The sequence below is a fragment of the Caretta caretta genome, chromosome 2 (genome assembly GCF_965140235.1).
Source record: "Caretta caretta isolate rCarCar2 chromosome 2, rCarCar1.hap1, whole genome shotgun sequence".
NCBI classification, from domain to species: Eukaryota; Metazoa; Chordata; order Testudines; family Cheloniidae; genus Caretta; species Caretta caretta.
The window spans coordinates 156417713-156445409 of record NC_134207.1 but is presented as its reverse complement, the minus strand read 5'-3'; the positions used below and the strand labels follow the sequence as shown (position 1 = coordinate 156445409).

At 46.0% G+C, this 27697-nt stretch overlaps 2 protein-coding genes across 3 annotated transcripts in view; one reads left to right on the top strand and one right to left on the bottom strand.

Annotated features, from left to right (window-relative positions):
- The window catches only part of LOC125631922 (zona pellucida-binding protein 1-like), a 47905-nt gene extending 46143 nt beyond the window's left edge, over positions 1-1762 (bottom strand). For both annotated transcript variants that reach the window (XM_075125513.1, XM_075125514.1), the window contains exon 1: positions 1503-1762. In XM_075125513.1, the coding sequence (XP_074981614.1) occupies positions 1503-1581 (79 nt within the window). In that variant the 5' untranslated portion in view covers positions 1582-1762. The remainder of the gene's footprint in view (positions 1-1502) is intronic.
- Positions 1763-22859: 21097 nt separating this feature from the next.
- The window catches only part of GLIPR2 (GLI pathogenesis related 2), a 43241-nt gene continuing 38403 nt past the window's right edge, over positions 22860-27697 (top strand). The window contains exon 1 of the mRNA XM_048839405.2: positions 22860-23032. Within this exon, the coding sequence (XP_048695362.1) occupies positions 23020-23032 (13 nt within the window). The 5' untranslated portion in view covers positions 22860-23019. The remainder of the gene's footprint in view (positions 23033-27697) is intronic.

The window sequence follows — 27697 nt, the reverse complement described above, 5'->3', positions numbered from 1 at the left end:
GATGCAAAGCTTATGCTCAAATAAATTGGTTAGTCTCTAAAGTGCCACAAGTACTCCTTTTCTTTTTATAAGTTTATACAGCACTACATGTACATTTAATTATATGACAAGTAAAATCGATTGCAAATTAATAGCTTTCCTGCCAAAGAGAATTTTGAGTCAAAAGACATGTTGATAGATTACAGAATCACACAAACATTTGACAAAAAACAAAGAAAGGAAGATGTGTCCAACTCAAATGCTTCCCAAAGTAAGTGACCCGCTTCCCAATCCCAGCTGTGCAAAAATTCTGAGTGGTTTAAAATCATGAGATATTCCAAATACACATTTTGGGTCCTTCCTGTTTGCCATCTGGTTTTGAATCTTTATTGTACATTTTCAAGCTTTTATCGAGAACCAGGAGGGCTAAAAATTTACCTTGAAAAAGAAAGAAAGAAAGAAAGCTGAGTTTCATACAATAACAACTCAAGAAGCTCAGCCTTTAAGAACACAAGTAGCGTGAGTCTTGATAAAATTGAGTTGGCAGCACCACAAGTGGGTCTCCACTAGTTTTTTTAACATGAGCAAGTAAAGGAGTCTGGCAAAAGAAAAGTTCACCAGCTGTTTCATTCAGAAGGGGAGGAGTAATCAAAATTGGATCAGCACCAAATAGAAGAGTAATGACAAAGTTTGGGGCCTATTAAGGGGACTGGTGCTGGGGCATAGTGAGGGCGCTGAAGGCGGAAACCATTTATTTGGGTTGTTATAATTACTTCAAGCCAAGGGGTGCTACTGCACCCCCAGGTCCAGGAATCCCCGATTAAGAGTGTGGCAAAGGAGGGAAGCCACGTCCGTCGTACCAGAGCCTGTATACAACAGATGCAAGGGCAAGCAGCTTGACCGCAATGCAGAAGACTGAATAGCCATGAGCCTGTCACCGGCCCGTCTGACCAGTATTTGAGGGACATGTGAGGGAAAACTCCGCCAACCTTTCCAGCTGGCAGCCAAGGGACCTTAAGCAACTCGGCGATTTTAAAATTCACCGAGCACGAAGCTGCTCCTCGGAGCTCCTGTACCAGAGCAGCGCTGCGGAGGGACGCGAGGCGAAGGAGCCGGAGCCGCCAGGCCCAGCGGGCTCCTTCAGCAGGTGCCCCCTCCTCCTCGCACCGCCTGGGATGACTGACACGCAGCTGACCGGCAGCCGCGAACCCCGGGCCCCGCTGGCGCGCGGGACGTTCCTCGCGCTGTCAATCGCACCAGTCCGGGCGGGCCCGTGGCGGGGGAGGGAAGCGCGCGCGCGCGCCCGGTTGAGCCTTCAGCGTCCGGCGCGCAGGCGCAGCGCGGACTCCCTCAGCCCGCGGAGACGCCGCTGTCAATTGGCCTCTAGGCGGGGCCGCTGGCCGGAGCCAGGGAGGCGCGGCCCGAGGATCTCCCGGCGAGGCGGGCGCTGACGTCACTGGAGAGAGGCCCCGCCTCGCTCCCTGTTCTTTGGGGTCAGGCGAAGCTGGGGCCCGGTCACTCACCCGCCGCCTCCGGCAGCAGCAGCGCCGCGGCCGCCAGCGAGAGGAAGGCCCAGGGCCGCGGCGGGGCCGTTAGCTCCATGGCGCCGCCCGCTCGCGCCGAGATGGAGCCTCGCGCCGCGCCGCGCCCCTCCCCCCCAGCGCCCGCGTAAATGTAACAGAATGCCCGCTGGGGGCGGGGCGAGTTGCTGGGGGCAGCGCACCACCCGCACGGGGAGCGGTGCTGGGGGCCGCTGAGGTGGAACTGGGCCAGGGGCTTCCTCTCCGGGGGCGCGGCCAAAGCAGGAGCCTGCATAAATGGAGCAAGTTGCAGCTGCCCTAACTCAGGCGCTGCCTATACTGGGCCTGTTTGTAGCAGCGGGGAAGCTGCACCAGTACGAATCCTGGTTTATGGTGGCCTAGCACAAACTGCAGTGAAATGTAGGGCTGGAATGGGTGGCAAGAAGGAGTAGAAGGTCAGCCCCCCTGTGCTATGGCAGGCCCATGTAATGCCTGCTAGACTGTAAGGTGCCACAAGTCCTCCTTTTCTTTTTGTGGATACAGACTAACACTGCTGCTTCTCTGGAACCTGCAAGACCAGTGGCTCTCAACTTTTCCAGATTACTGTACCCCTTTCAGGAGGCTGATTTGTCTTGCATACCCATGTTTCACCTCACTTAAAAACTACTTGGTTATAAAATCAGACGGAAAAATATGGGGAAGGGGTTGGAATGGGGGACAGGGAAGGGGTGGGAAGAGGCAGGGCGGGGCCTCATGGAAGGGGCAGGGCTGGGGGCAATGATGGGGGTATCAGTGATGCGGCCCTCGGGCTAATGCACTAGTCCTCATGGGGCCCTCATGGTCATTTTTAGATTGAGACCCCTGCCCTAATGTCTGAAAAAAAGTGGCTTTGAATTTTAATTTAATTGCATGATACGCTCTTTTAGTTTTAAAGTATGGATTGTTGTATTATGCAATAAGCGTCAAATTGTGTTATATAGATGTTGTAGAAAGGTATAGAAAGCCTGCGTTCGCTCGCAGCATGCGTCTCCACTACTGCGGTGTCGCATTACCGTTGGTCCTCCCCGCCTCCTCCGACTACTATTTTAGAAAATTATTTGACCTGTACAAGTGGCCACATCAGGTGTGCCCAGCACAGTGTCTACAGTGTTTGTAATCTTTGTTGCGTGTACTCTACTGAAATAGCATAACAAGCCCGTGGCTTTATGTTTTAATTCAATCGTATTATACCCCCTTTTAATTTTAAAATATGGATCGGTTCGTTGTTAAGAAAAGGAGCAGACAAACTGAATTATAATGAATGTGCCGATAGCAGTGCAAATACCTTGGTTAAGAATTTACATGAAGCTAATGCTGCCACCAGTTCTAGTGCGTGCAATAAACTGAGTAATGACCAACAGAAACAGACTTTGTCTCTTAGTTCAGGTCAGTGTAGTTCCTATTCAAAGCCATTAAACATTCCATCTGATGACCCGGTCTGTGATATTCCAAAAAATAGATTAGAATGCCGGTCTTGATTATCTAGAGGTCCTTATCAGCCTAGATTGAGCATGTTTCCTAGAAGTAAAATAGGGAATAAACAAAGAAGTTTTCAGTCCGATTGGTATGAACAGTATAGGTAGTTAAAATATAGCTCAACAAAGGATGCAGCATTTTGCTTTTACTGCCGTTTCTTCTTCTCTAATGATGCAACAAACAAAGGTCACACTGATCCAGCATTTATTGATAAGGGATTCAGAAACTGGCATAGGACTAACAAATGTTTTTAAAACCACCAATTGTCAAAATCTCATGGGTTGAGCTGTTCTTCATGGTCAAGTGTTAATGAAGGGAAACCTATTGATGTATTGTTGGATGAGGGCAAGCAGGCTTATCTGTCTAAACAAGAAGAACGGTGCCATAACCAAACTGTAATGGAGTGACTGACTGACATTGTTCTGTGTTTGGCGAAAGGTGGGAGACCATTCAGGGGTCACAATGAAAAAGCTGACAGTTTTGAGAAAGGTTTATTTCTAAATCTTGTCAGTATGCTCCAAAAATACGATCCTGTAATGGCAAAGCATGTGCAACAATCTCCTCGAAACACTACCTGTCTGAGTAATTGCATCCAAAATGATTTAATTGTGGCCTTGCATAACGTTGTGCAACAAAAGATTGTGTCTTCACCACATGGAAAAATGGTCTCAATAATTGCCAACGACACTACTGACTGTGAACACCATGAACAGATGTCCGTTGTGTTGCGGTATTTTGACAATGAAAAACATAGTCCAGTTGAACATTTTCTGACTGTTCAGAGACTATTAACAGTTGATGCTCAGTCTATTTTTGACCAGCTAAATGACATCCTTGGCATTCTTAAAATTAACTGGTCATCAGTGATGTCTATCTGTTTTGATGGGGCATCTACGATCAGTCTGGCTGTACTGCGGGAGTTTAAATGAAATGTAAAGAAACAGTGAAATACTCTACGTACACTGCTGTGTGCATTGTTTGAACCTCATCCTAGTAGATGCATGCACTTCAAGTAAACAAAACAGAACTGTCTGATTTTTTTGGTGTTATTCAGACTCTTTATGCCTTCATGGAGGGGAATCCTGTGTGACATACAGTAATGGAGAAGATTTCACAAGTAGGATCCCAGTTGAAGACTTTGAAGTCACTATCAAACACAAGATGGGCCTGCAGAGTAGAAGCAGTGGCTGCTGTAAAACAAAACTACTCCCTCATTTCACAAGCTTTACAAGAGATTATCGAAACAACTTGCCTTGCTGACGCTAAAATAAAAGCCAGGGGCCTTATCCATGAACTAAATTCATTCAAGTTCATCTTTGCCCTTCACATGAAGCACCCTATTCTCCAGATGGTGGTAAAAGTGAGTAAGGCTCTTCAAGCTCCAGATCTCAACTTACTTACTGCAATGACAGGGGTGAAAAGCTTGCGTAACTCTTTGGCTGCGATGAGAAGTGGCCCAGAGTATTTTCAGTCTATTTTCAATGACAATGTGAAAATGGGTGTAGAGAATGATATATTGGTTCCCCCAGTTAAGAAGAGAAAAATGTCCACTCATATTGATGACGCGTTTGAGTCCCAGCATCACTTTGATACAAAAGAGGAGCAGGAGAGAATAACTTCATTTTACCCACTCCTAGACTCAATGATTACCGGCATTGACCAGTAATTTGAACAGCAGACTTGTAAAATTGTGACTGCAATGGGAAAACTGCTGAGCTTAGACATTGGCAGGGACGATATGAGAATCATTGCCAACAAATTTAAAGTGTCCTTGGATGAGTTGGAAGCTGAAGTCGGATTGCTTCGGGGTTATAACGGATCTGTTCCTAAAGGTAGCACTACAAACACCACCAGAGAGTGGCTTGATTGGCTAAAGGAATCAGATCAATCTTCCATGTTCCAGGCCTTTTACAAATCTATTCAATGCTTTGCAGTCTTACCTGTTACAAGCTGTTCATGTGAAAGAGCCTTTTCAAAACTAGCACATGTAAAAAACTAAGTACAATGTCCCAACAGCGCCTCGACTCACGATTTTGTACACTGAAAAAGAATTGGCTTCGTCATGGAATATCAGGGTTGGAAGGGACCTCAGGAGGTCATCTAGTCCAACCCCCTGCTCAAAGCAGGACCAATCCCCAATTAAATCATCCTACCAAGTACCGTCCCTAATTTATCCCCAGATCCCTAAATGGCCCCCTCAAGGATTGAACTCACAACCCTGAGTTTAGTAGGCCAATGCTCAAACCACTGAGCTATCCCTTTATGATTGAGTATTCAATAAATGTTCAACTTAAAAAAAAATTCTCTGGGTGCACACCCTAATGAAATGTGCTGCACACGTCTATGCTGATTCCTGTGAGACCCCATTAGATATACTCTCCCAGTTTGATAGGTAATCCACCTCACCCACAGGCAGTAGCCAGGTTGACTGTCGACCTAACATTATTTATACTGGAGGTTAGGTTGGTATAGCTACATATCTCAGGGATGTGGATTTTTCATATCCCTGAGAGATGTAGCTATACTGATGTAAATTCCTAGCACAGACCAGGCTTTACCCTGTTCAGAAGAAGTCTATTCAACACAGTGGCTGAAACACCACTGACTGCTGATGCCTTGTCTATATCAGCGTTGTTATTACCTATAAAGCTGCTTTGGTGTTAATTACTGGAAGATTTTCGGGGGGGCGGGGAAGCCAGTTTGGACTTTTGTGAGGCCCATAGTGACAAAGCAAAAAATTTAATGAATCTCAGACTGAACCTGTTTTTTAAAATGGAATAAGCAAAGACAACTCTTTTTCTTTTTAAGTATAAACTGGACCAAAATGTAGAGGTGGGTGTTAGGTACATCCTTTGTAAGGATGGTTAGAAAGAGGTATTAAATAGCACATTGGTTAAAATGGAAGACTATACTAAAATGAGAAATATTTCACTGAGAAATGAGAAATAATACCAAAGGAAATAAAGAGCATGATCAGGAAATTGCACAAATGGGATTACATTGAGGAAAAATGCAAACTAATGCAGCAAGGCAGAACATATGAAACATAGATATTCAGTGGGAGGAAGACAATAGGAAAGCAGCAAGGTTGAAAGAGACCTGGGTGGCATTCTAGAACATTGCAAACTAGTTTATGAATTTACAACGGAACCGGGCAGAAAAGAGTTCAGTGCAATTAAGGACTTCCTGCATAGACCAGGAAGACAAGAAGAAGTCTGGTGGCACCTTAAAGACTAACAGATTTATTTGGGCATAAGCTTTCATGGGTAAAAAGTCCACTTCTTTACCCATGAAAGCTTATGCCCAAAGAAATCTGTTAGTCTTTAAGGTGCCACCAGACTCCTTGTTGTTTTTGTGGATACAGATTGTCATAAATATAAAGGGAAGGGTAACCACCTTTCTGTGTACAGAACTATAAAATCCCTCCTGGCCAGAGGCAAAACCCTTTCACCTGTAAAGGGTTAAGAAGCTAAGATAACCTCGCTGGCACCTGACCAAAATGACCAATGAGGAGACAAGATACTTTCAAAGCTGGAGGGGGGGAGGGGAGAAACAAAGGGTCTGTCTGTCTGGGTGATGCTTTTGCCGGGAACAGATCAGGAATGCTCTTCATAACTCCTTAAGTTAGTAAGTAATCTAGCTAGAAATGCATTAGATTTCCTTTTGTTTAATGGCTGGTAAAATAGCTGTGCTGAATGGAATGTATATTCCTGTTTTTGTGTCTTTTTGTAACTTAAGGTTTTGCCTAGAGGGATTCTCTATGTTTTGAATCCGATTACCCTGTAAGGTATTTACCATCCTGATTTTACAGCGGTGATTCTTTTACCTTTTCTTTAATTAAAATTCTTCTTTTAAGAACCTGATTGCTTTTTCATTGTTCTTAAGATCCAAGGGTTTGGGTCTGTGTTCACCTATGCAAATTGGTGAGGATTTTTATCAAGCCTTCCCCAGGAAAGGGAGTGTAGTGCTTGGGTGGATATTTGGGGGAAGATGTCTCCAAGTGGGCTCTTTCCCTGTTCTTTGTTTAACACGCTTTGTGGTGGCAGCATAGGGTTCAAGGACAAGGCAAAGTTTGTACCTTGAGGAATTCTTTAACCTAAGCTGGGAAGAATAAGCTTAGGGGGTCTTTCATGTAGCTCTGCACATCTGTACCCTAGAGTTCAGAGTGGGGAAGGAACCTTTACACTGATTAACATGACTAACCCTCATGATACTTGAGACCAGGAAGGTGAACTATGAATCTGGTGAGACTGCATCTGGAATTCTGCATACTTAGTTCTGGGCAGCTAAACAAATAGTTATATATCATTTGGAATTCCGGAAAGAGCAAAAAAGGCTACCAATATGGAGGGACTGCTTTATGAGGAAATATTAACCATAGTTTAAAATTCTCTGATCAGGTCATAGATTCTAAGGCCGGAAGGGACCTTTCTGATCATCTAGTCTGACCTCCTGTATAACACAGGCCATACAACTTCCCCAAAATCATTCCTAGGGTATATGTTTTAGAAAAACATCCAAATTTGATTTTAAAATTGTCAGTGATGGAGAATCAACCACGACCATTGGTAAATTGTTCCAATGGTTAATTATTCCCACTATTAAAAAATTATGCCTTGTCTCTAGTCTGAATTTTTCTAGTTTCAACTTCCAGCCATTGGATTCTGTTATACGTTTCTCTGTTACATTGAAGAGCCTATTATCAAATATTTGTTTCCTATGTAGGTACTGATAAACTGTAATCAAGTCACCCCTTAAGTTTCTCTTTGTTAAAATAAATAGATCCAATTTTGGATAGCCTCTAGTTTGTTTAGTTGGGGCTTGACCATGCCCCCTCCTACAATGTAGCCAAAGTATTTAGCCTCGGCTAGCCCTATATCACACTTGGCTGGGTTGGCTGTGAGGCCAGCCTGTCTTAGCGTGTCCAGAACCGCTTCCACCTTTTCCAAGTGGGTTTCCCAGTCGTGGGTGTGAATAATCACATCATCCAGGTATGCCGCTGCATAACTGGTATGGGGCCATAGGAGCTTGTCCATAAGACGCTGGAAGGTGGCAGGTGCCCCATGCAGTCCAAAAGGAAGAACAGTATATTGAAACAGACTCTCTGGGGTAGAGAATGCCGTCTTTTCTTTCGCATCTTTGGCAGAGGAAATCTGCCAGTATCCCTTTGTTAAATCAAGGATGGTCAAAAATCGGGCATTGCCCAGGCGGTCAACTAACACCTTGATACGGGGTATGCATCAAATTTGGATCTCTCATTCAGCCGGCAAAAGTCATTACAAAACCTAGTGGTGTCATCAGGTTTGGGCACCAACACAATCAGCTTGACCACTGACTGTGGGACTCTTCAATGACTCCCAGCTCCAACATCCTTTTTACTCCTCCTTGATCTCCTCCCTTTTTGCTGCTTAAAGCCTTAAAGTTACCTTTGCCCCAGGGTCTGTGATAATGTGGTATATGCTTTGGTGGTCCGACCTGATTTAGTTGAAAGCATGTCCTGGTATCGGTTGATCATCTCAGTTACCTCCTTCTTCTGGTTTGGTGTCAGATCAGTGGATATCCTGATCTGCTTCTGCATGTTATTTCCCTGGATCGGGGTCTCTTGGGTCACTACACACACCTCTCGTTGGTGCCAAGGCTTTAAGAGGTTAATGTGATCAATTTGTTCTTGTTTCCAGCATTCTGGCTGCCACACCTTGTAGGTTACTTTCCCCACGGGTTCAACCACCTCATAGGGCCCCTGCCATTGGGCCAAAAGCTTGCTTTCTGCCGTGGGTACCAACACCATCACCCGATCCCCTGGTTGGAACTGTTGGACTTTTGCCTGGCGATTGTAGTGGGTTCACTGGGCCTCCTGCACCTTTTCCAAATGTTCCCATAGAATAGGGGTGACCCGGGCTATCCGTTCTCGCATCTGCAACACATGCGCAAGTATATTTCTCCCCTCATTGGGTTCCTCTTCCCAGATTTCTTTTGCGATGTCTAGTATGCCATGGGGGTGGCGTCCGTATAAGAACTCAAAGGGGAAAAACCCAGTTGAGGCCTGAGGTACCTCCGGAATTGCAAACATAAGGTAGGTTAATAGGGTGTCCCAATCCTTCCCGTCCCAACTTACCACTTTCCTTATCATGGCCTTGAGGGTTCGGTTAAAACTTTCTACCAGACCATCGGTCTGCGGATGATAGACTGAAGTTCTCAGGGTATGGATATGGAGCAGCGTACAGATGTCCTTCATTAGCTTCAACACAAATGGGGTACCTTAGTCTGTTAATATCTCCTTTGGTAGCCCCACTCGGGCAAAGATGCCCACCAACTCTTTAGCTATCGTTTTAGAGGCCGTGTTCCGCAGGGGGACGGCTTCTGGGTAGCGAGTAGCATAATCCAGAACAACAAGTATATATTGGTGGCCCTGGGCTGTCTTCTCCAGGGGTCCCACTAGGTCCATGACTATTCGCTCGAAGGGGACCTCTATGATGGGAAGGGGGTACTAAAGGTGCCCTCAAGTGGGGACGGGGACTGTGCAGCTGACACGCTGGGCAGGATGCACAGTACCTCCACGCTTCTTAGAATCAGAATATCCGGGTTGGAAGGGACCTCAGGAGGTCATCTAATCCAACCCCCTGCTCAAAAGCAGGACCAATCCCCAATTAAATCATCCCAGCCAGGGCTTTGTCAAGCCTGACCTTAAAAACTTTTAAGGAAGGAGATTCCACCACCTCCCTAGGCAACGCATTCCAGTGTTTCACCACCCTCCTAGTGAAAAAGTTTTTCCTAATATCCAACCTAAACCTCCCCCACTGCAACTTGAGACCATTACTCCTTGTTCTGTCCTCTTCCACCACTGAGAATAGTCTAGAACCATCCTCTCTGGAACCACCTCTCAGGTAGTTGAAAGCAGCTATCAAATCCCCCCTCATTCTTCTCTTCTGCAGACTAAACAATCCCAGTTCCCTCAGCCTCTCCTCATAAGTCATGTGTTCCAGACCCCTAATCGTTTTTGTTGCCCTTCGCTGGACTCTTTCCAATTTATCCACATCCTTCTTGTAGTGTGGGGCCCAAAACTGGACACAGTACTCCAGATGAGGCCTCACCAATGTTGAATAGAGGGGGACGATCACGTCCCTCGATCTGCTCGCTATGCCCCTACTTATAAATCCCAAAATGCCATTGGCCTTCTTGGCAACAAGGGCACACTGCTGACTCATATCCAGCTTCTCGTCCACTGTCACCCCTAGGTCCTTTTCTGCAGAACTGCTGCCTAGCCATTCAGTCCCTAGTCTATAGCTGTGCATTGGGTTCTTCCGTCCTAAGTGCAGGACCCTGCACTTATCCTTATTGAACTCATCAGATTTCTTTTGGCCCAATCCTCCAATTTATCTAGGTCCCTCTGTATCCTATCCCTGCCCTCCAGCGTATCTACCACTCCTCCCAGTTTAGTATCATCCGCAAATTTGCTGAGAGTCCAATCCACAACATCCTCCAGATCATTTATGAAGATATTGAACAAAACCGGCCCCAGGACCGACCCCTGGGGCACTCCACTTGACACCGTCTGCCAACTAGACATGGAGCCATTGATCACTACCCGTTGAGCCCGACAATCTAGCCAATTTTCTACCCACCTTATAGTGCATTCATCCAGCCCGTACTTCTTTAACTTGCTGAAAAGAATACTGTAGGAGACGGTGTCAAAAGCTTTGCTAAAGTCAAGAAACAATACATCCACTGCTTTCCCTTCATCCACAGAACCAGTAATCTCATCATAGAAGGCGATTAGATTAGTCAGGCATGACCTTCCCTTGGTGAATCCATGCTGACTGTTCCTGATCACTTTCCTCTCATGTAAGTGCTTCAGGATTGATTCTTTGAGGACCTGCTCCATGATTTTTCCAGGGCCTGAAGTGAGGCTGACTGGCCTGTAGTTCCCAGGATCCTCCTTCTTCCCTTTTTTAAAGATTGGCACTACATTAGCCTTTTTCCAGTCATCTGGGACTTCCCCCGTTCGCCATGAGTTTTCAAAGATAATGGCCAATGGCTCTGCAATCACAGCCGCCAGTTCCTTTGGCACTCTCGGATGCAACTCGTCCAGCCCCATGGACTTGTGCACGTCCACCTTTTCTAAATAGTCCCTAACCACCTCTTTCTCCACAGAGGGCTGGCCATCTATGCCCCATGTTGCGATGCCCAGCGCAGCAGTCTGGGAGCTGACCTTGTTAGTGAAGACAGAGGCAAAAAAAGCATTGAGTACATTAGCTTTTTCCACATCCTCTGTCACTAGGTTGCCTCATGTACTCCGGGCCAGAAGAATCGTTGCAGGACCCGTGCCAGGGTCTTCTCTACCCCCAAATGCCCCCCCCCCCAAAAGATGACTATGGGCAAGACTTAATACAGCATTCCGGTGTTTTTGAGGTACTATGATCTGGTGTACCTTCTGCCCCTGTACTGGTGCAACCCGGTATAAGAGATTCTTCTTCATTATGAAGTAGGGTCCTGGTCCCTGGGTTTTTCCTTCCACGGGGACCCATCTATTTCAGTTACCTCCTTCCTAACGTTGTCGTACCTTGGGTCTTCAGCCTTGTCCCATCCAAAATTTCCTCTCCCGGGGCTAATCTGCCCGAGATCTAGGGGGTCAGTCTCTGTTGCCTCTACTGGTTCAGAGGCGTTAGGCTGTGGGTCAGACTCGGATGCTTCTTCCTCCTGGGTGGACTTCTTCTCAGCTGCTCGGGTCCACCTCCCTATGAGAGTGACCCTCTGGCTTTGGGTCAGTATTCAGGTTCCCAAGGCCTTAGCTGCCCTCCTTTCCCTTTTCGACTTTCTACCCTCTCTGGGAGTGAAGAACAAATCTGGGGATATTTCAGAGAAGATTAGGGGTTGACAGTCTACTGTGGATGCCTCACTGACTTTAGGGTTTCCCCCCTTCTCCAATTCCCCTCCCGGGAGTAAGTCTCCAAACCCTGGGAAGTCCCTCCCTATGAGCACCAGGTATGGGAGTTTAGGGACTACACCTGCTGCTACCTCAGTAGTGTTCCCCTGAATCTCAATTTTTACTGGGATGGTGGGGTAATAACCAACTGTCCCCGTACGCATGTGTCAAGGTTCCTCCCCCACTCTGAACTCTAGGGTACAGATGTGGGGACCTGCATGAAAAAAACCTCCTAAGCTTATCTTTACCAGCTTAGGTCAAAACTTCCCCAAGGTACAAAATATTCCCCCCGTTGTCCTTGGACTGGCCGCTACCACCACCAAACTAATACTGGTTACTGGGGAAGAGCTGTTTGGACATGTCTTTCCCCCCAAAATACTTCCCAAAACCCTGCACCCCACTTCCTGGACAAGGTTTGGTAAAAAGCCTCACCAATTTGCCTAGGTGACTACAGACCCAGACCCTTGGATCTTAAGAACAATGAACAATCCTCCCAACACTTGCACCCCCCCTTTCCTGGGAAATGTTGGATAAAAAGCCTCACCAATTTGCATAGGTGACCACAGACCCAAACCCTTGGATCTGAGAACAATGAAAAAGCATTCAGTTTTTTACAAGAAGACTTTTAATAAAAAATAGAAGTAAATAGAAATAAAGAAATCCCCCCTGTAAAATCAGGATGGTAGATATCTTACAGGGTAATTAGATTCAAAAACATAGAGAACCCCTCTAGGCAAAACCTTAAGTTACAAAAAAGATACACAGACAGAAATAGTTATTCTATTCAGCACAATGCTTTTCTCAGCCATTTAAAGAAATCATAATCTAACACATACCTAGCTAGATTACTTACTAAAAGTTCTAAGACTCCATTCCTGGTCTATCCCCGGCCAAGACGACTACAGACAGACCCAGACCCTTTGTTTCTCTCCCTCCTCCCAGCTTTTGAAAGTATCTTGTCTCCTCATTGGTCATTTTGGTCAGGTGCCAGCGAGGTTACCTTTAGCTTCTTAACCCTTTACAGGTGAGAGGAGCTTTCCCCTGGCCAGGAGGGATTTCAAAGGGGTTTACCCTTCCCTTTATATTTATGACACGCCCCCCAAATCTCAGCTAGGGTGAAACACTGGCTGGGATTTCTTCCTGGAGCTCTAGGAAAAACAGAGTTAATAAGACATATGCAAGAAGGACCTAGACAAATTGGAGGATTGGGCCAAAAGAAATCTGATGAGGTTCAATAAGGATAAGTGCAGGGTCCTGCACTTAGGACGGAAGAACCCAATGCACAGCTACAGACTAGGGACCGAATGGCTAGGCAGCAGTTCTGCGGAAAAGGACCTAGGGGTGACAGTGGACGAGAAGCTGGATATGAGTCAGCAGTGTGCCCTTGTTGCCAAGAAGGCCAATGGCATTTTGGGATGTATAAGTAGGGGCATAGCGAGCAGATCGAGGGACGTGATCGTTCCCCTCTATTCGACATTGGTGAGGCCTCATCTGGAGTACTGTGTCCAGTTTTGGGCCCCACACTTCAAGAAGGATGTGGATAAATTGGAGAGAGTCCAGCGAAGGGCAACAAAAATGATTAGGGGTCTGGAACACATGAGTTATGAGGAGAGGCTGAGGGAGCTGGGATTGTTTAGCCTGCAGAAGAGAAGAATGAGGGGGGATTTGATAGCTGCTTTCAACTACCTGCAAGGGGGTTCCAAAGAGGATGGCTCTAGACTGTTCTCAATGGTAGCAGATGACAGAACGAGGAGTAATGGTCTCAAGTTGCAGTGGGGGAGGTTTAGATTGGATATTAGGAAAAACTTTTTCACTAAGAGGGTGGTGAAACACTGGAATGCGTTACCTAGGGAGGTGGTAGAATCTCCTTCCTTAGAGGTTTTTAAGGTCAGGCTTGACAAAGCCCTGGCTGGGATGATTTAACTGGGAATTGGTCCTGCTTCGAGCAGGGGGTTGGACTAGATGACCTTCTGGGGTCCCTTCCAACCCTTATATTCTATGATTCTATGATCTCTAAATATACTACCAAGTACATAAAGACTAACAATATTTTCCACATCTCAAGGACGATTTTAACCAGTTGACTCTGGGAAACTTTCACGGGAGAGTGCATCAGCCACTTTGTTAGAAGCTCCTGAGATGTGTTGGATGTCGAAATCAAAATCTTGGAGAGCTAAACTCCACCGAAGAAGTTTTTTGTTAGTTTCCTTGACGGTGTGAAGCCACTTCAGTGCAGCATGGTCGGTTTGCAGGTTGAAACACCATCCCCAAACATATGGGCGTAGCTTTTCCAGAGCATAGACAATGGCGTAACATTCTTTTTCAGTGACTGACCAGTTGCTTTCCCTCTCAGACAGTTTTTTGCTGAGAAACACTACAGGGTGGAATTCTTGATCAGGGCCTTTCTGCATTAAAACTGCTCCCACACCACGCTCGGACGCATCTGTGGTTACTAGGAACGGTTTGTCAAAGTCTGGGGCCCTTAGTACAGGGTCAGACATGAGTGTCGCTTTAAGCTTGTTAAAGGCCTTCTGACACTTTTCGGTCCACTGAACAGCATTTGGCTGTTTCTTTTTGATTAGGTCTGTCAGTGGGGCAGCGATTTGGCTGTAGTGCGGTACAAATCGTCTGTAATAACCGGCCAAGCCTAAGAAGGATTGAACCTGTTTCTTTGACTTTGGGACAGGCCACTTTTGGATAGCATCCACTTTGGCCTGTAGGGGGCTGATAGTTCCTTGACCCACCTGGTGTCCAAGGTAAGTCACTCTGTTTAGGCCTATTTGACACTTCTTAGCCTTAACAGTTAGTCCTGCCTCCCTTATGCGCTCAAGGACTTTTTGTAGATGTTCCAGGTGGTCTGCCCAGGAATCCGAAAATATGGCCACGTCATCAAGGTAGGCGACTGCATATTCTCCTAATCCCGCTAGGAGACCATCTACAAGTCTTTGGAAAGTGGCGGGTGCATTTCGCAGCCCGAAAGGGAGTACATTAAATTCATACAGCCCGAGATGTGTGATGAAGGCTGACCTTTCCTTGGCAGATTCATCTAGCGGTACCTGCCAGTACCCCTTGGTTAAGTCCAAGGTAGAGATGAACTGGGCCCGTCCCAGTTTCTCTAATAGTTCATCTGTGCGTGGCATTGGATAGTTGTCTGGGCGAGTTACAGCATTTATCTTACGGTAGTCCACGCAAAAACGTATTTCCCCATCTGGTTTGGGAACTAGAACCACTGGAGATGCCCATGCACTTTCAGAGGGGCGGATTACCCCCATCTGTAACATATCCTGGATCTCCCGTTCTATAGCAGTTTTAGCTTGAGGAGACACCCGGTAAGGTTGGACCCTAATTGGGTGAGCATTACCTGTGTCAATGGAGTGGTATGCCCGTTCAGTCAGTCCTGGGGTGGCTGAGAACGTTGGCGCGTAGCTAGTGCACAGCTCCTGGATCTGCTGTCGCTGCATACGCCCAAGGGTCATGGAGAGGTTCACCTCTTCCACACCACCAGCACTTTTCCCTTCGTAGTAGACACCTTCAGGCCACTCAGCGTCGTCTCCTCCCTGGGCTGTAAACTGACAAACCTTTAATTCTCTGGAATAAAAGGGCTTTAGAGAATTAATATGGTACACCTTAGGCTTCCGGTTGGAGGTGGGGAATGCTATGAGATAATTAACAGCTCCCAGGTGCTCCTGGACCGTGAATGGCCCTTCCTACGATGCTTCCATTTTATGGGCCTGGAGCGCCCTTAAGACCATGACCTGGTCTCCTACTTTGAAGGAACGCTCTCTGGCATGTTTATCATACCAGGCTTTTTGCTCTTTTTGAGCATCCTGTAAGTTTTCTCTAGCAAGGGCTAAAGAGGTTCGGAGGGTGTTTTGTAGGTTGGTTACAAAGTTGGTTACAAATGTTAGTTCCTGGAGAAGGTGTAAATCCCTCCCATTGCTGCTTCACCAACTGCAATGGCCCCTCAACCTCACGGCCATATACAAGTTCAAATGGGGAAAACCCTAAACTGGGATGTGGTACAGCTCTGTAGGCAAAGAGCAACTGCTGCAACACTAGGTCCCAATCATTGGAGTGCTCATTTACAAATTTACGTATCATGGCCCCCAAAGTTCCATTAAACTTCTCCACCATGCCATTTGTTTGATGGTGGTAAGGAGTGGCAACCAAGTGATTTACCCCATGAGCTTCCCAAAGGTTTTTCATAGTTCCTGCCAGGAAATTAGTCCCTGCATCTGTGAGGATGTCGGAGGGCCAACCTACCCTGGCAAAAATGTCTGCTAGTGCCTGGCACACACTTTTAGCCCTGGTGTTGCTTAGAGCTACTGCTTCCGGCCATCGGGTGGCAAAATCCATGAAAGTCAGTATGTACTGCTTTCCTCTGGGTGTCTTTTTCGGAAAAGGACCCAGAATATCCACAGCTACTCGCTGAAATGGAACTTCAATGATGGGGAGTGGCTGGAGAGGGGCTTTGACCTGGTCTTGGGGTTTTCCCACTCTTTGGCACACCTCACAAGACTGGACATAGGTAGAAACATCCTTGCCCATTCCCTCCCAGTGGAATGATCCCCCCAAACGGTCTTTGGTCCTGTTCACCCCAGCATGGCCACTAGGGTGATCATGGGCTAAGCTCAAAAGCTTGACCCGGTATTTAGTTGGAACTACCAACTGTCTCTGAGGATGCCAGTCTTCCTGGTGTCCACCAGAAAGAGTTTCCTTGTATAAAAGTCCTCTTTCTACAACAAACCTGGATCGATTAGAAGAGCTGAGAGGCGGTGGGTTGCTCCGTGCCGCCGTCCAAGCTCTCTGGAGGCTTTCATCTGCTTCCTGTTCGGTCTGGAACTGTTCCCTTGATGCTGGGGACATCAGTTCCTCATTGGATTGTGGACCTAGGCTTGGTCCCTCTGGAAGCGATATAGGGGATGGAGCTGTTTCTGTTGACTGTGAACCGCTCTCCGCTGGTGCACCATGTTGGGATTCAGGCTCCGGCTGAGCCTCTTGTGTAGGGTTATCGGCTGCTGCCAGTTCAGGTTCAGGGGGGCCCTCTGGTGTTGAGGTTGCAAGTACTGGATTCAGTGCTGGCACGGGGTCTGGTGTTGGTTGTTTGGCTGGTTCCGGTTCTGGGACTGGTTCCGTCTGGGTCTCTGGGACTGGATCCACTACTGCTGTTGCAGACATTGGCCTGGGGTCCGGGTCCATCACCTCTGACTGGGTCCTGATAGAAGTTTCCGGAACAGAGCTAGGCCTCACGGCTTGTTTAGCCTGGCTGCGGGTGACCATTCCCACCGTCTTGGCCTTCTTCACATGATTGGCCAAGTCTTCCCCCAACAGCATGGGGATGGGATAATCATCATAGACTGCAAAAGTCCACATTCCTGACCAGCCCTTGTACTGGACAGGCAACTTGGCTGTAGGCAAATTGAAAGAGTTGGACTTGAAGGGTTGAATCGTCACTTGGATCTCTGGGTTGATTAAATTGGGGTCCACTAAGGAAGCATGGATAGCTGACACTTGTGCTCCGGTGTCCCTCCACGCGGTGACCTTCTTCCCGCCCACACTCACAGTTTCCCTCCGCTCCAAGGGTATCTGGGAGGTATCTGGGCCTGTGGACCTCTGGTGTGATTCCGGTGCAATGAACTGTAATCTGTTGGGGTTCTTGGGGCAGTTGGCCTTTACATGCCCCAGCTCGTTACACTTAAAACATCGTCCAGCTGACGGGTCACTGGGGCGAGGAGGGTTGCTGGAGAACGGGGTGGTGGGACGATAAGGGGTCTGGAGGGTTCTTTGGGAGGTAGGTGGGGCTTTGGGCGGCCCCCGGTAATAGGGTGTGGTCTGGGGTGGTCCCTTCTGGTCTCCGCTCCAACTGCGACCAGTTTTCTTCTTCTCTGCCACCTCCACCCATCTGGCTCCAATCTCTCCTGCCTCAATTACAGTTTTGGGTTTCCCATCTAGGATGTATCTTTCTATTTCCTCAGGAACACCCTCTAAGAATTGTTCCATTTGCATTAGGAAGGGCAAATTTACTGGAGATTCAACACTTGCTCCTGATATCCAGGCATCCCAATGTTTCACAATGTGGTAGGCATGTCGGGTAAATGACATGTCTGGTTTCCACCTTAGGGCTCTGAACCTCCGACGAGACTGCTCGGGTGTTATCCCCATTCTGACTCTCGCCTTGGATTTAAACAGTTCATACTTGTTCATGTGTTCTTTAGGCATTTCAGCTGCCACCTCAGCTAAGGGTCCACTGAGCTGCGGCCTCAGCTCTACCATGTATTGGTCAGTAGAGATGTTGTACCCAAGGCAGGCCCTTTCGAAGTTTTCTAGGAAGGTCTCAGTATCATCGCCTGCCTTGTAGGTGGGGAACTTTCTGGGATGGGAAGTGGTACTTGGAGAAGGATTACTAGGGTTTGTTGGGATATTCTGCTGAGCCTTTATCTTCTCCATCTCCTCCACATACTTCCTCTCTTTTTCCTTCTCCTCCAGTTCTTTGTCCCTCGCTTCCATAGCTCTCCTGTGAGCAGCCGCTTGGTGTTGTTCTGCCTCCCTTTCTTGTTCCTTCTTCAGCCGCATGAGTTCTCTCTGTCTTTCATGTTCCCTTTGTCTTTCCTCAGCCTGAAATTTGGCTAATTCGAGCTGTAGTCGAGCCGCGGATTTTGCCATTCTAACCTCTCTGTTTTTAACTAACTTTACACCCGAGGTTTAGAAATAAACAAACAAAACTTGGCTGTAAAATTTTGCTGTGCTGGAATAGAATACCTATTCTCTGATAGTGATTGTCAGCCTACAGAAAAAGACAATTCCCTTGTCTCTGCTCTGGGCCCAAATTAAAGCAAAAAACCTCCAACTACTTGGAAACCTGCTTACCCAGCCCAAAGAAAAAAAAAATTCCTTTTCAAACCTGTGCTCCTTATAAAACAAAAAAATCAAAATCCTAAAAAAAAAACCCTGCCACTTTTGTCTCCAGGCAAATGGGTAGAGCACACCCCCCCTATTTACTTTTAGGAAGAAAAGAAAAAAAAACTCTGGGTTGGAAGACTGTGAATTTCCCTGCAGGAGTTAAGTACCCTGCCTCCAGGCAAAGAAAACCTGCAATTCACAAAGATAATCCCCTTTTGTCTCTGCTTGGCCACAAAGCAGAGAAAAACCAAGCTGCTTTCAGTTTCAAAGCTGCTTTCCGGACTTGCTTTCCAAAGGAAAAAAAAATTTCCTTTTTAAAATCTGTATTTCTAGTTCAAAAAAATCTCAACTGGATCTCAAAATGATTTCAGGTTAATCCCACCACTATGCCACCATGTCAAGGTTCCTCCCCCACTCTGAACTCTAGGGTACAGATGTGGGGACCTGCATGAAAAAAACCTCCTAAGCTTATCTTTACCAGCTTAGGTCAAAACTTCCCCAAGGTACAAAATATTCCCCCCGTTGTCCTTGGACTGGCCGCTACCACCACCAAACTAATACTGGTTACTGGGGAAGAGCTGTTTGGACGCGTCTTTCCCCCCAAAATACTTCCCAAAACCCTGCACCCCACTTCCTGGACAAGGTTTGGTAAAAAGCCTCACCAATTTGCCTAGGTGACTACAGACCCAGACCCTTGGATCTTAAGAACAATGAACAATCCTCCCAACACTTGCACCCCCCCTTTCCTGGGAAATGTTGGATAAAAAGCCTCACCAATTTGCATAGGTGACCACAGACCCAAACCCTTGGATCTGAGAACAATGAAAAAGCATTCAGTTTTTTACAAGAAGACTTTTAATAAAAAATAGAAGTAAATAGAAATAAAGAAATCCCCCCTGTAAAATCAGGATGGTAGATATCTTACAGGGTAATTAGATTCAAAAACATAGAGAACCCCTCTAGGCAAAACCTTAAGTTACAAAAAAGATACACAGACAGAAATAGTTATTCTATTCAGCACAATGCTTTTCTCAGCCATTTAAAGAAATCATAATCTAACACATACCTAGCTAGATTACTTACTAAAAGTTCTAAGACTCCATTCCTGGTCTATCCCCGGCCAAGACGACTACAGACAGACCCAGACCCTTTGTTTCTCTCCCTCCTCCCAGCTTTTGAAAGTATCTTGTCTCCTCATTGGTCATTTTGGTCAGGTGCCAGCGAGGTTACCTTTAGCTTCTTAACCCTTTACAGGTGAGAGGAGCTTTCCCCTGGCCAGGAGGGATTTCAAAGGGGTTTACCCTTCCCTTTATATTTATGAGAGCATGTTATCCCCGTACGCTTAGCCCACAGCAGCTGACTACGCTTCACGAGCTTCCCTGAGACAAGTGTGATAGCACTCCCTGAATCAACCAGTGCCGCGGTACCTACCCCATTTAGCTTCACTGGTCTGGTGTACATATGTGGGGTTAGTTCGACCCCCACAAGGTGGATTAGGGAGCATGGGTCTGCCCAGTTCCCCAGGTTACACTGCATAGGCTCCTCAGCATTGGGACACTGTGCAGCTATGTGTCCCCACTCCCCGCAGGCGTAACATCTGTATGGAGCGCTAGGAGTTCCCAGGTCTCTTCTTTTGGGCAGCTATGTGTCCCCACTCCCCGCAGGCGTAACATCTGTATGGAGCGCTAGGAGTTCCCAGGTCTCTTCTTTTGGGCAGTCAAACATCACGATCCTCTTTCCCCTCAGTGCTCTGACTCCTTGTGGCTTCTGGTGGGCTTTCAGCCCCTTTATTTTTCCATCTGGACTCTCCTGGTGGCCCAGTCTAGGGCATGGTTCTGCTAGTTTAACCCGGGATGCTTCTTCCTTAACTGGTCGGGTCAGCTCCCTCGCAGTCCTTCGCCTCTCTACCGGTGCAACAATCTCATCGTAGGTGGAGGGTTCGTTCTGGCTTACCCAGGCGCGAAGGTCTGGTGGTAGTCCTCTCATGTACCAGTCGATGACCAGAACCTCTAGTATCTCCTCTGGACTTCGGGACTCAGTTTGCAACCACTTTCGTGTGAGATGGATGAGGTCAAACAATTGGGACCGTGGGGTTTTGTTTTCCTGGTACCTCCACTCGTGATACCACTGGGCCCACATTGCAGTCGTTACCCCAGATCTGGCCAGGATCTCTGCTTTCAGCTGGGGGTAGTCTGCTGCAGCTTCTTCAGGCAGATCATAGTAGGCCTTCTGGGCCTCCCCACACAGGAATGGGACGAGGATGCCAGACCACTGATCTTGAGGCCAGGCTTCCCGTAGGGCTGTCCTCTCAAAGGCCAGGAGATATGCCTCTGTGTCATCCTCCCCCGTTATTTTCTGCAGGCAATTGCTGGCCCGTATGATCCGCGTCCCATCACGGCCGTGGTTCATCTCCGTAAGGGCTTTCACTTGATTTACCAGTTCCCTCAACATAGCACGCCTGGTCCATCAGATGGCGATTAGTCTCTTGCTGCAGCCATACTGCCTCCTGTTGGGCGGCTGCCTGGACACGGGTAGCCTCCTGCTGGGCAGCTTTGGCTTGTATCAGTGTTCGCACTACCTCCTCCATGGTGGTGAAAAAAAATAAATAAACCCTCTCTTTTTTTTTTTTTAAATAATAACACCCTCCTTCTGCTGCGCTGTGCGCACCAAATCCCACTCCTGACACGAGTTGTGACAAAGTTCCTCCTCTGCCTTGGTGGGTCCTGTGCTTATTGGCGGATTTTCTCGCCTCAGAGGTTCACAGCAGCCCTCAGTTGGCCACTTTCGTGGCTCAAATCTGCCGTGCACTCAGTTAGCCTCATCACTGGCCAGCATGGGGAAAGGAAGAAGAACAATCCCCACAGTCTCTGCTGATCCACCTAGTAGATTGGGGAACAGGCCAGAGACCTTCCCCTCTGGTGGGGCCCACAGTCCAGTTCAACTCCTCCGGTATGAAGTAGGGAGTTGCGGGGGATGGAGGGATGGGGGGAACCCGGGCCCACCCTCTACTGCATTGTATACAGTAAGGTGGTTACTCTTCCCTTTAAATTTTTGACAACCTTACCCAGGGAAAAGGGACCAACTTAACCTGGGGCTAATATATCTGCCTTCTATTACTCTCCTGTAGCCATCTGGACCGACCCTGTCACATGCTTTACAAACATAGGAAAGAAAAGTCCTTAGTGCTAAACATTCATAATTGAATATCTATATACCAAAAAGAAAAAACAGCAGCAACAACAACAAAAACTGGTTGTTTGAGGTGATAATGTAACAAACCAGTAGGAGACATGAAAACTTTAGTATGAGGGATGTGATAGGATGACTCCCCAGTTCAAAATCAGTTTATACGACTTGGTAGTTTTGCTAGATTTACATTCTTATTTCCTCTGTTTATACAGACTCCGGGTGGCTGGGCAGTGCAGCCGCAGCGCTCCCAGCCCCATGTGCTGGACGGCCAGCCCCAGAGTGCCGGCTGGCACAGCTGCAGCGCCCCCAGCCCTGGTGCGCCAGCTCAGCACCAGCTGCCCTGAGTGTGGGAGGCAGGCAAGCCAGCCATGGCAGAGCACTGGGCACTGCATGGGGGGCCTGGCCTGGGGCCAGAGCGTGGGTGGGGCCATGCTAGGCTGTTTGGGGAGGCACAGCCTCCCCCTGCCTACCATACCCACCACCCATGCCCCCAGGGCCCCAGTCACACTCTAAAATATCTAGTTATTTTTACCTTAATGAAGTTGACACACCCAATTTAAAGTAAGTTAACTTCTTTTTTATTGTACTGTTGTGAAGCCTGTTGTGCCAGTTCCCATATGGTGTAGTATTTTGTTTGTAACAACTTAGTGTATCAGCAATGGTCTGTTATTACTAAACTAAATTGGCATGTGGATGCACATGGTGGTTTTTGAGCTGCTTGGTTTCTGTGGAAGATAAATAACCCCAACTCTAAGCTGGAATCTTGCTAAGAAAAGAATTTGCCTTATTCCTTATAAGGCATGGGCAGGCTCATAAATGGGTGTAGTTACACTTTCTTTGTGCTGTGAGCACACTCTAGCACTGTCAGCTCTGCAGGCAGTCTCTGCAGGCTTGGAGCTCTACAAGGAAATTACAGTCAGCTCAAAACACATCTTAATCTTATAAGAGAAACTAAGTCAACAGAAGCTTCAGGTAACAATCAAGAACGTGGTCATGGGAAAGTCAGGTTGGTGAATATTTATATGGAGCTTGTTGTGAACACTTAATCTGTAGATTATGTAAACAAAGCTTGTATGCTAAAATCTTTCCTTGTGGTTTAAGAATTGCAAAAATGTTAGTGGCTTTGTCTTGTATAAGCTGATTGCTTTTATGCATACAATAACAGGAGTTTCTTTGTTTTGTGACAAAGGAATGTTTTCATTAGATTTAAAAATACTGTACAAAATGTATAAGACAAAACCAGTTACCATATTAGATATGACAGGTTTCAGAGTAACAGCCGTGTTAGTCTGTATTCGCAAAAAGAAAAGGAGTACTTGTGGTTAGTCTCTAAGGTGCCACAAATACTCCTTTTTGCATATTAGATATGGTGACTTTAATATTTAAGGTAGCTTTGCTTTTATGTATGCAGTTAGACTAACTATACAGTATTTGAAGCAGGATATTTATAATGATAAGCACCTTAGTTTTAAAACTGCAGTTGGTGTGTGGCTCTGTAAGTATAACTGAGGCAAATCATGTAGTTATAAATACGCTTATTGAATTAAGTTAAGTATTTCTTGCCTAGATGACCATATTCAGGAAACTGTTAGGATCAGCCTTTGGCTACAATTCAGCAGAATATAGTCTCTGGCTCTGCAGGGTTCATAGGTTTCACAGCTGTGTATCCTCCTCCCTGTTGTGAGGATGAAATCTACCCCCTCTGCTGCATTAGACATTCCACAGCTGTCCCCTTTGCACGGCTGAAGTCTGTGGATATGATTCTGATATCTCTAATGCTGGTGTAGATCAGAACAAATTCCACTGAAGTCACTGGAAATACACCTGTTTTACACCAGTGTGCCTGAGATCAGAACTGGGCCTAGGGCCAGCATGATGTCTTTATATTAGTTATCAGATTTATGGAGCTGATGGAGATTTGCTTATTATGTTCAGTCGAGTCTATTAATGTGGGGATATGAGTTTTACCCGGTTGATTTTATATCTGTTAGTCTGAAGAATTTGAAAGGGCTCATGCCGCAAAGATACTAAACTATCTCACTGAAACTGCATTTCAGAGAAGGGGAAGAAGGGCATTATGCAATTTAAAGATTAATGCTCTGTCTACACACACAGTAGACAGGAACTGAAAACCAAACATAGCAGAAGAGGAGTTCTGACTCCAGTAAAATAGCTTTTAGATGGTGGAACAGAAGTTTCCTCTAATACAAATAGGTAACTTGAAAAAAAAAAATAGTCTAAGCACAGGCCAGGCCAGGCCTCAATCATGCCGTCCCCTGGCGGACACACAGGAGAAGTTACTCCACTAGAACACTTGTAACTCTCTTGCTCACATGGGGATATTGACTGTTCTGAGAAAAATAAGGGGCTAGTTAGGCATGAAAAATGGGGGAACTTATTTACATATTCTCACCGCTGTGAAGCTGAATCATTTCTTTTGACACAAACAATGGATGGTCACCAATAAATGGCATATATAGGGCCTAGAAACTAGAACAGAGGACTTTCAGTTCTTAAAAATGCAGGCCTCTCCCAGTTAAGCTCAAGAAACATCTTCATTAGCTGTCAGTTATGGTAGGGCTTTTTGACCTTATCTGTTTATTGGGAGTTGAATTGTGCCTTTAATCCTTGGAAGACCATATACCAGGTGCCATATCGTCAAAACCACTCAGCACCAATAATTAGGATCAGATTTTCAGACAGCTTATCATGTTGAGTGCTGAGGTCTTTAGAAAATCTGGTCATAAAAGATGAGACAATTGCAAAAACCTGAGCAGGACTTAATCCATCCAACAGAGGGAAGTAGGATACATACATTCTATGTCAGATGTTACGTGGCTAGCAAGTGAGTGCTCTTTGTAGTCACATGGCTCTGAAGGCTACAGACATTTTCAAATGGATTAGGTCCTTAGTAAATATGTTTGTGATTTAAATACCTATCCTGGTTCACCACTTCCAAATTTAACTATACAATTTTTAGATTGGAATAACAGTTTTATGCTATCAAGTATCAAGTTTTATGCTATCAAGTTAGTCTGTTTCCACAAAAACAACAAGGAGTCTGGTAGCACCTTAAAGACTAACTGATTTATTTGGCCATGCATCTGAAGAAGTGCTTTTTTACCCACGAAAGCTTATGTCCAAATAAATCTGTTAGTCTTTAAGGTGCCACCAGACTCCTTGTTACTTTTATGGTAGTAGAATAAAAACAACAATCATCAGATAAATTAATAACTCAGTGTTACACCAATAAAGATTATGTTTAATTGGGCAAAAGTGGTGGAAATCAAAATAGGTGGAATCCAATTACAATTTGATTAAAATCTTTTTATCTTGGCATGGACATGGTCCATGTTTGAATACTGGTAATTCTGTGGATGATGACATTAATCTCTGTAATAAATAACCGATTATGTTTCCCTGACACTTATTGAGCGTCAGTTGTGGCTTTTTTTCTTAAATTACTTCCAGTCTCTTACTGGTTTTTTTTAGTTTGCCAATCTTGACAGTTCTTGTGGGTGTCGTTTTTAGATAACCATTATACAAATACATCCCAGAAGTGGATTTTCTTTGGTTACTTAATAGGTGGTCCTCCTCCTTTTGAATCAGCACTGGGTGACCCAGCATGCTATCAGTGGGCAGTGTGTGTTGCTGGGGGTACATTCAGATATGATATATAAGTGAGGTCCTCATAGGTGCTGCTACAACCCCTGGCTTCATGTGGTTTCCATCACATACAGGACGTACAGTTTGGTTCAATCTCTCCGTACCTGCACTATACAAATTGTTCCAGCACCACTGGAGATCCTGACCATCTATCATTAAAAATCTTCCAGGCATACAATAAGAGTAGGGGTGTTGAGCCCTATGTCCTGGCCCTGTTCCCTCTTAGACAATTAGATTCACTGACTAATTTCTCTGTGCAATTTCAATTTGATGTAGTATTCTTCATTTCCTGTCCTGAACCATTCTGTGGTCTTTGCTCTTTAAATAACTGTGTGTTCCATACAGGTGGCTGCATTTCAGTGATAGGTGAACTGATTCCTAGTATATATTCGATGTTGTGAAGCTTAATTAATATTTGTAAAGCCCTTTAGGTAAAGATCCAAACTCCTGTGCAAATGTAATGTGCTCCACAGATCACATTTCTCATCCCAAATACCAAATCATTCAATTAATGCTACCTCCTCACCAGCTACAAACTAAATCAGTTTATGAGTTCCCTAGGACAAGTAAATGCTAAACAGCCCTTACCTCCTTAACAAATTGATTTGTGCTGGCCCTACACACACAACCTTCTGGTGGGAGGATGGGGCAGGAGGCTTCCCCCCATTCCCCTACTCAGCCCTTGATGGGGCAGTATTGGCAGAAGGCCCCCCATACAAGCAGAGCTTTCTGCTCCAGGAGCTATATAGAACAAATTTTTTTTCAATGAAGAGTACATTTACCGAAAAATGCATTTGTGGAGGCACCCAAACTGTTTATGAATTCAAGTCAAATTTGGCAAATAGTTTAACCTGGAAAAACAGCCAGAAAACAAAAGTTTTGAAAATATTGAAATGTTTTGAATCAACATTTCAGGAAAGAAATGAAGATTTGACTTGACAGTTTGTTTGACATTCCGAATTTTCCGTTTCAACTCAAATGACTTTTTTTGTTTTGAGAAAAACCAAAAGAGTTGTTTCTGTTTGAAATTAATTTGTTTTTCCAGTTTGCCCATGGAACCAAAAGAAATCAATGATTCACTCAGTTCAGAGTCACAGGCTGGCCAAAGAACCGTACTCCTAACAGCAGCAGCTGTGCCCCTCCTACCGAGCACCTAATCTCAGTGGTTCTCAAAGTTTTGTTCTGGTGATCCCTTTCACACAGGAAGCCTCTTGAGTACAACCCCCCTTATAAATTAAAAACACTTTTTTAAAATATATCTAACACTATTATAAATGCTGGAGGCAAAGCAGGATTTGGGGTGAAGGCTGATAGCTCACAACCCTCTGTGTAATAACCTCATGACCCCCAGTTTGAGCACCCCTGCCTTATCTGCAATGCCAGCCAGGTTCCCACCTTACAGAGGCAGTTGCTCTCACCCTGCTCCCAAACAGTGGTGTGGGTGGTAGAACCATCTCTCTGAGCCTGCGGATAGATATCACTACATGGGATATGTTTAGAAGATTTTGTTTGAAACTTTAAGGGCATTTTTAAAAAAAAGGGTAAGCCGAGGTTCTGCAGAAATTGATGCAAAGATTGCTATTTGCTGTGGGTGAGTGGGTTTTTCAAGCCCTAGTAGCGATATTTCTAAATTCCTAGCCTAGCAGTCAGACTGCCTTCTCGCTTTGTAATTTTAGAACATTGAACATGATAGCAATACTCCCGTCAGGACTAGAACATCCCCTCCCATGAAAATAACCCACTGGAGGACACACCAGTCAGGAAACTCCCCAGATTTTACCTACGTTTTCAGGAAATCATTCCTTTGGGGACAGTATTTGGGGCAGCCTTTCAACTCCATGAATCCTGGGGATCTGAAAGGAAAAGAATCTCTACATACTTCTTGACAAGAAATGACCACACCAGGGGCAGGCAATTCTATGCTGCTCTGTTGCTGTTGACCTCCACTCAGCAAGATTCCTAACAGCTGAATCCACTGCAGCTGTGCAGGGGCTCTGCAGCTTTA